Source organism: Cricetulus griseus (genome assembly GCF_003668045.3).
Source record: "Cricetulus griseus strain 17A/GY chromosome 1 unlocalized genomic scaffold, alternate assembly CriGri-PICRH-1.0 chr1_1, whole genome shotgun sequence".
Classification (NCBI taxonomy): Eukaryota; Metazoa; Chordata; class Mammalia; order Rodentia; family Cricetidae; genus Cricetulus; species Cricetulus griseus.
Genome location: NW_023276807.1, coordinates 174,241,646 through 174,249,958, shown reverse-complemented (window position 1 = coordinate 174,249,958; position 8,313 = coordinate 174,241,646). Strand labels below are relative to the sequence as shown.

Sequence of the window (8,313 nt, the reverse complement as noted above, 5' to 3'; positions counted from 1 at the left end):
ACAAGCCACATCTATTATCTACTGTCTATCATGTCTTTATCATCTACTAATCATCCCCTATTATCATCTGTCATCTATAGATCATATACCTATCATATTCATCTCTTATTAATTTATCATCTGTGATCAATGTATCTCTCTCTCTCTCTCTCTCTCTATATATATATATATATATATATATATACACATATTTATCTGCCTATATACCTATCTACCTACCTATTATCTATTTGTAGAAGGCATTTGACGTTTCCCATTGCAGACCCATGATAGCAGGTCAATTCTCCTCTTTATTCAATTCCAGATGAAACCAATACTTTCTCTCCTTTGCCACATAGGGTTAAGAATTCTGACATCTGTTGACCAAACCTGATTTTAATGGCTAGCATCTTGAGTGAAACTTTTCCTTATCATTACTGTTAAGTCACTTTATGTCCAAAGAATCCAAAGGATGTGGAATCTAGCCTAGAAATCATCTATCTAACCTAGGCTTTCCAAACTTCGATAACCACAGTTTGCCTTGTTTTTAATGTCATGAAATTCCAGAGAAATAACAGTGATGTATTTTTCCATATATGAAGCCCTAGCTAACAAGTCAATAAGAGGAAATAAGAACTAAAAGTCATGAAAGAACAAGAACACAGAGATGTTTATCACAGGCAAGAGAAGAAGGCAACAACCGTTTTGAAGCCAGGTGCACAGTGAAGCAAAAGACCGACTTCTCAGAAACAGACAGAGACACACACATTTGTATGCACAGAAATCCCATAGAGACACAAAACCAGAAGCCATCTGTACACAAAGAATCTGTAAGGAAAAAAGAAAAGAAAATGCCCAACAAAGCCTTACTAGATAAAGAACATCCACAAATGCTCACGAGTGTGTTTTTTATTGGCCATCTGCAGGGCATGGGGTCTGTCCTAAAGAGTGGTTTCTTTCCCAGTGAGATTCCACTGGAGAGAAAGTAAATTTTCAATTATGAGAAATACTCAGAGGCTAGGGATGGGGGCTTATGTCCACTCCCCCTCTAAGCTAGATCTCAGTTAGGAACAGACCTGTGCAGGCCCTGTGCATGCTGCCACAAGTATCTGTGAGTTCATATGTTCATCGGCCCTTCTCTGTGTAGAAGGCCTTGTTTCTTGGTGTCCTCCCACCTCCCACTGGCTCCTCTTTCTGCCTCCTCTTCGGCAGGGTTCCTTGAGTCTGAGGGGAGAGATTGATGGGAGTCATCCCATGTAGGACTGGGTGTCCAAGGTCTCTCACTCTCCAGCTGTAAGTCTGTGTATTTGTTCCCATCTACTACAGGAAAAGCTTCTCTGATGATAGCTGAATGAGACACTGACCTATGGATAACACAGAATGTTGTTGGGAGTCATTTTATTGCCAAGGCCCTTTAGCAGAACAGTAGCATTTTGTTTTCCCCTGGGTTCCTGACCTATCTAGTCTAAGGTTCTTGACCATCTATCTGTGCAGTATCAGGGATGGATTCCATCTCCTGGAGTGAGGTTTGTGCTACTATTGAACTAGTGCATTGTGCAGGCAGGTCACCATTGTAGATCAGAGTTTGTAGGTGGGGTGGTGTTTACCTTTCTCCTTTGGTAGCAAGCAGCATAGCTTCTAGTAGCATGAACACTAATCAGTGAGGAGTGAGGGCTCTATGCAGGCATGAGCTCAACTTCTCCATGTTCAATGAATTGGGTAGATGTCATCTTCAGAAATAGGACCTTGTCACCAATTTGAGGAGAGCAAGCAATAGCCTGGATTGTCTGGGGGTTCCCATGGGGCTCCTTTGTCTATCAATTTGTTTATATATAGCTAATTCCTGAAACTTGAGGCTTCATTTGGAGGTGAGATGTCCAGCTGGGGCTTTGTCTCCCCTATTACTTGGTAATTCTGTTTAAATTACCTTTATATATGTATATAGTTGAGGAAGCATCTACTGTATTAAGTTTTGATATGAGCCTTCAAATGACCTTCAGTTTTAGCTGTCCCTCCCTGCATTCCCTCCCTCATCCCCTCCTTCTTCTCTCCCCCTATCTATCTGATCCTCTTGTTACAGCACCCCCTCCAATCCATCCATAACTATCTTTCTATTTCCCCTTCCTGGGAAAATTCAATGCTACCCCCTAATCCTTTACTCTATACCAAACCTCAGTGGTTATATAGATTGTAGCCTGTTTGTCCAAGACTTAGCAGCTAATATCCACATTAAAGTGAATACATACCATATTTGTCTTTTGAGGTCTGAATTACCTCAGTCAGGATGATTTTTTTCTCTAGCTCCATCTGACTTTGCCAGTTTTAACAAATGTCCAGTGGACTGTTAAGACTATCAGCTCAGGGACATACTCTGAGACCCATTTGTCTAAAGGAGCTACTTGATTTTAAAACATCATGTGTAAATATTGTCTTCTAAGATGTAGTTTAAATGGTGGGAAGTCTAAAGTTGGAAGTGTACAAGCAACTTTAAGTAAAAATGAACATAAAACAAACCTGTGATGAGAGAATAGAAACAAGAGATGACTACTGTCATTTAAAACAATTCAGTGTAGCAAAAGTATTAGTAAGACTGGAAGAAACATACTACATTCGTTAATGTCTTAGTTGAGGCTTCTGTTGCTGTCATAAACACCATGACCATGAACAACTTAGGGAGAAGAGGGCTTATTCTAGCTTACATGACCCCATCACAGTTCATCATTCAAGGAAGACAATCAGCAACTGAAGCAGAGACCATGGAGTGGTGCTGCTTACTGCTTTCTCATATCCCCAGGACCACCTTCTTAGGGATGGCCCCATCCAAAATGGAATAGATTATCCCATTGATATTATCCCATATCAATCATGAATTAAGAAAAGTCCTACAGGATTGCCTATAGGCAATAGTCTTATGGAAACTTTTCCTCAGTTGTGATTCCAACTTCTTAGAAAATCCTAACTTGTGTCTAGTTGACAATAAAGTAGCCAGGAAATTTAATAAAAATAGGTCACAGACGCAGCATGAATGTTAGGATGGCAAAGCCTGCCACTCCATATGCGCATGCTGTCATATAGACTGGAGGTAAACCTGCTTCTTCCTCCCAGATGATTTATGGAAGGTAGACTGTAGTAGAACAGTTAAAATTTGGGAAAAAAAGACAACATTCTCTTCTTAGTTTTAAAAACTAGTTTTGAACTGTTGTTCAGTGACTATGTTTTAGCAAATAGTGTTTTCTGGGTGTCAGAGTTTGCATTTGTACTTAATCCCCCACGCCCGACCTTTTTTTCCTGGCTCTTTTGTGGATGTTAAAATTGATACCGCAGAAGCTCATGGGTGGTGGACTTGAGACCTCTCAGCCCATCTCATTTTTTCCCCTACTCATCCTGTTCATTTATGCTTTGCCTCAGGTGGGGAAGAAAAGAGCCCAAATGAGCCCAGACTGAAGTCAGGCATGAAGGGAAAGGGCGTGCTAATACCAGTGACCAGCTTTGTCTCCACAAGCCTGAAACAAAGGACATTTGCTTCCAGGAATCGCTTAATCAGTCACACATGTGGACAGGCTGGGACTTCCCACACAGTTCACCAACAAGCGAGACTTTTCCAACCAGAATCGCTTCCTTTGCCTCTTATTAGCATAAGTTATTCTGCTATTGGCACTGTTTTATTTGTTTATTTTTAAGATTTTAAGTGTGCTACCCAGGCAGACAAGAAGTTGGTGATCTTTAGGATATGAGAGCAAGGAGAAAGAGATTATTGTGGGGGAGCTACAGTCCCTGGTTGGTATATATATTTAAAAAAAAGACAGCTTTAAAAAAATCAAAGAATTGTGCCCTGCGGGGGCGAGTTTGCTAAACTGTCAGCTCTTGCAGTTAATGAGCTAGTTTGTCAGATGGAGAAAGAAAAGACCGTTGTAACAATGCTGAGCTTTGTCTGGGATTTCAAAATCAGATTGACAGGAAATGCAGCAAATACTAAGTGGCATTGTTTTATTTTCTAATTAATTTGCTACAAACTACAAAATAAGAGTATTAAATATGTGGAAAGGAGTATTCTTTTGAGAAAAGGAAACACCTAAAGCATTTACCTCTGCTGAAGTAATGTGCAGCCCACTCTTTTTGTGCAGCTTGAGATATCAAGAGACAGTAACATTTTGGGTGAGGCACTATTTTCGGGTTAATGTTCATAAACCGAATGGAAACTGCCTCCCTTTTAGAGTGCAGGGAATACTAAGACCCAAGGAACCTGGACTTCCCATGTGGACCATGTGGGCCAAGGATTGAAGGCAGGCTCCAGTGGATGGTGTCTGAGAAAGGACAGAAGCTAATGTCACACCCATACATGGATTCTTCCCTTTGTGGGTGGCAATTGGTGTGGCAGGCAACTTATTAGGTGTGCAAGCTCTGCTGGGGCAGAGGGAGCAGAGGAGGAGGCACTACTCAAACCAGTTTTAAGTCTGGCTCTGCCACAGATGTGTGCTGTGGGGGAAGATGTGTAAAGCCATGTGGACTCAGCAGCTTGTCCAGAAAATGGGACTGTCCTGCAGCCCTGTGAGATTTCACAGAGACTCAAAGCCATGGGCTTATGCCTCAGGCACCTGGCATGTGGTGAAGACACACAGGTTGTATTAGGACATCTTAGGGACCCTGAGTGATCAAGAAGCAGCACCAGAAACTGTTTCCCTTTGCCCACACCCCATCTTTCTCTTCAATTATCTGACCCGAATTTGAGTTATAATATTTTCTCCCCAAGACTGCTATAATGTATTCTGCTTCATCCACTGCCTGAAACTCATGGTCTTTTCAAGCAAGCTTGTTCTCAGAAGAACACTACTTAATGAGACAACATGTGTGTTTAAAGTGAACCTTCACCTGTTTGAAGTGAGCCTTCACCAAGTGTTTACTGTATATCAGACATTGTTCTTCTGTAGCAGGACCCCGTTTCATCTTCTGAATGATCCTCTGAAGCAAATTCTATAATTACCCATATTTCACACTTTTTAAAAAGCACAGTATTGAGAAGTGAGATAATTTCCAAGAAGTCCAGAGTCATGACTGAACCTGGGCATCTGGCTCTAGATTCATTCCTTCTCTGCACAACTCATCACTTTACCTTGAAGCTCCAGGGGTCTGAGTTCAGAGCTTATCAACCAGTGGACTTCAAAGTTTGAAAGCTCCAGCTGGATGTGGTTACCATGGCAAAGGTAACCATGTGAAGTATACAGTCAGTATCAAGAACTGAGGTGAGGCTTCTCCCATCTTCACTCTTAAGGAATCGTAGATAGAGAACTCACAGCATATGCTTTGTAGATGGTTCCATAACTTCCATCAAGGTTGTAAATCCTCCATGAGTACAGGAACCATATTACACATCACCACTGTCTACACTCATTCCTGACACATAACAGTTAGTTTAGACTGATGGATGAGTGAGTGGACAGACAGGCAGTGGTCCATCATTCACACTGAAGGAGGGGGGAAAGTAAAGAGTAATGAGTGTTGGAGTAATGGAGGGATAGAATGATGGATGGATAAATAAATGGATAGATTGAGTGAGGGAGGAATCAATAGATGCATAGATGGAGAAAAGAAAGGATGAATGAATAGAGATGAGTTAATGTATTGATAATTTATATTAAATAATACATGCTTAATAGATGAATACAACTTATAAAACATAGAAGATAGTATATACATATATTTTAAAATAGTTGCATGATGGATTTTTTCTATATACATGCATATGAATTTAGGAATACAACCTGTTGAGTCCATTCAGTGTTGATTGTATACATGTGTTTCTAAGGCTGACCATCTATTTAGTATTGGATAATTAGATAGCACATTCCTGGAGAAGACCAATTCTTGCTCTGAGCCATCATTAATTGTTGTAGCTCTTCAGCAAGGGGTAGAGCTTTGTGAGATTTCCCTAATCCCTATTGTCATGATAACTGGTATTTTCACTTTGCAGGTCTTGTTTGGGCAATCATAGTGTTGAGATTTCGCCTTTCTAGCTTCCCTGTTCTGTAATCTCACAACAGGCTTTCTAGTCCTCTTGTCCTCCCAGTCTGTGTGCCTCCCCCCGACACACATTGAAGGTTCCCTGAACCTTAGATGGAAGGGTTGTTGCAGGTGTGTTAGTTAGGGTTAGGTACAGTATGGCCAGTTGTTCTCTGCATTTTTGAACAGTTATGGATTTCTGTAATACTCTCTGTTTTCTGCAAAAAGAGGCTTCACTGATGGGGAATGACAGCTACTCTTATCTGTGGGTATAAGGATAGATATTTTCAATGTAGTTAGAAATGATATGGATGTAGGAAAATGGCAGTAGTAGGTTCTCCCCTGGGTAGCTGGCTGTGTTTACAGTTACATTTATGAATTCTGTCCCATCGAATGAGCCTTAAGTCCCATTATACAGCTGTTGGTTACCCCCAAGTTATAAATGCTGCTCGTGCACTTGGGAGAATATCTTGTCATGTTGATCATTGTGGTTTGTAGATGTCACATCTGGGTAAGAGTATTGATTGCTTTTCTCTCTTGACAGCTTGCATGGCCCTTTCTAGTACTGTGAGAGCTGGTCCTCTGTCTTGAAGCTTAAGTCCGCAAAATCTTGTGTTTGAAGTGTGTGGTGTCTTCAGCAGTTGGAACTTAGCTTAAAATTCTGGGTGACAATCAAAGGCAGTGGCAATTGTCTGTAATTTTTTTTTAATATCTTGACCTCTCCTGACTAACAACTCAAAAGAAGGTTTCTCATGCCTGGTGCTGGAGTTTTTGCTAGATAGTCTATGGCCCTTGGGGAAGCATTGTCACCCCCAGGTGGCATTACTTCATATGTAATTTAGATAAACATGGATTAATAGGACTTCCTGTGGCTTCTTAAAATATCCTTAGTGTTATTTACCTTGGTATTTTTCTTGTAGGTATATTAACAACAAGAAGCTGATCTAAAATGTCCCACTGGGTTCCTTAGCTCTCTTCACATTAAAATGGAGCTTTCTCCCTCAGTTGTATATTTTTGTTGGTGTGCCATTCCAAGTGGCCACAGTGCAAGCTTGGTGGCACATAGGCTAGACTGCATTACACAAGCAATTTCTCTAAAGAACAAGATTTTATTCATTCAGCAAATATTTATGGGATGCCTATTCTAAGAGTCTAAAGCATAGATGCAAACAAGACAAACACTTTGAGCACAGGGACAGGAAAATAAATGCTCCCCCATGCCCATAAAGTACCATAAGACAAGGAGAGTTGTACTACAGGGCATAGAGTTCAGAGTGGAATTTGTAATTTAATAGAGGAGGATCAATTATGATAAAATTATCTGTAGGTGTTTTAGCCTATACTATAGTGCTTCAATTTGAAAAAAAAAAAAATGATACCACAGAATAACAAATGTATGGAGCCAAGAAGGAATTTGGAGTTCTGAATTATTAGTATATTTTTACACAATAACTTGATAAAGTGATGAATACCTTCGATTTGTGATGCCTTGACTTATTTGCTTGTTTTCTTACAGGATTAACAGCCTGGGATCTGAAGGGGCTCGGTGCATCTGAACCCTAAGCTGAGCATCTGACCAGCATCAGCATCCTTCCTGTCATCCACAAAACAAAATGGGAGACCAAGAGAGCCTGCTGGGAGGAAGCCAGACCCGCAGGTGAACCCTCGTGCTTTGGCCAGGGCCTTGTTCAGCCTCACTTTGCCCACATCTGCCCCCTCCTGTGTGGTCGGACCTGTAGTGATGTGTGCCTGCCCTGGAGCACCTGTCCTTCACTGAAGCTTGAAGCATGAGCACCAGCAGCCACGCATGCCCAGTCCCGGCAGTGCGTGGACACATGACTCACTACCCAGCTGCACCCTACCCATTACTGTTCCCACCTGTCATTGGCGGACTCTCCCTGCCTCCACTCCACGGTCTCCATGGCCACCCACCTCCAAGTGGATGCAGCACTCCCTCACCAGCCAGTAAGTACTGAGGGCCTTTGCCCTGGTTTAATGGAAACAGTATTGCAGACAGGCTCACTTGGGTTTTGTAGGTTTCTCTCAGTCTAGAATTCTACCTGAAACTGTGTGGGAAGTAGTAAGTGCAGTGATGGTGAAATGTGATTTGCCCTGAAAGGTGAACTTTAGGATTTGGTGCGTGCAGCTGCGAAGCCACTTGCTCTGTTTTATAAAGTGCATAAAGCTGGTCTCAGATGAGGCTGAGATCCCAGCCGACACTGACTACCAGAACATGCACTTTGAAGTGAGCAATGAAACTGCCCCTGGTTCTCCTGATGCTGGAGTCTATCTTGTGTGGTTTTTCTCTTGGGTATTGTGTTACCGATGCTACCTGAG

The 8,313-nt window shown here is 41.7% G+C and overlaps 1 protein-coding gene across 1 annotated transcript in view; it reads left to right on the top strand.

The window, feature by feature from the left end:
* Positions 1 to 7,763: 7,763 nt before the first annotated feature.
* Rarb (retinoic acid receptor beta) overlaps positions 7,764 to 8,313 on the top strand; it is a 349,488-nt gene continuing 348,938 nt past the window's right edge. Inside the window, exon 1 of the mRNA XM_035452138.1 lies at positions 7,764 to 7,941. Coding sequence (XP_035308029.1) covers positions 7,764 to 7,941 — 178 coding nt within the window. The remainder of the gene's footprint in view (positions 7,942 to 8,313) is intronic.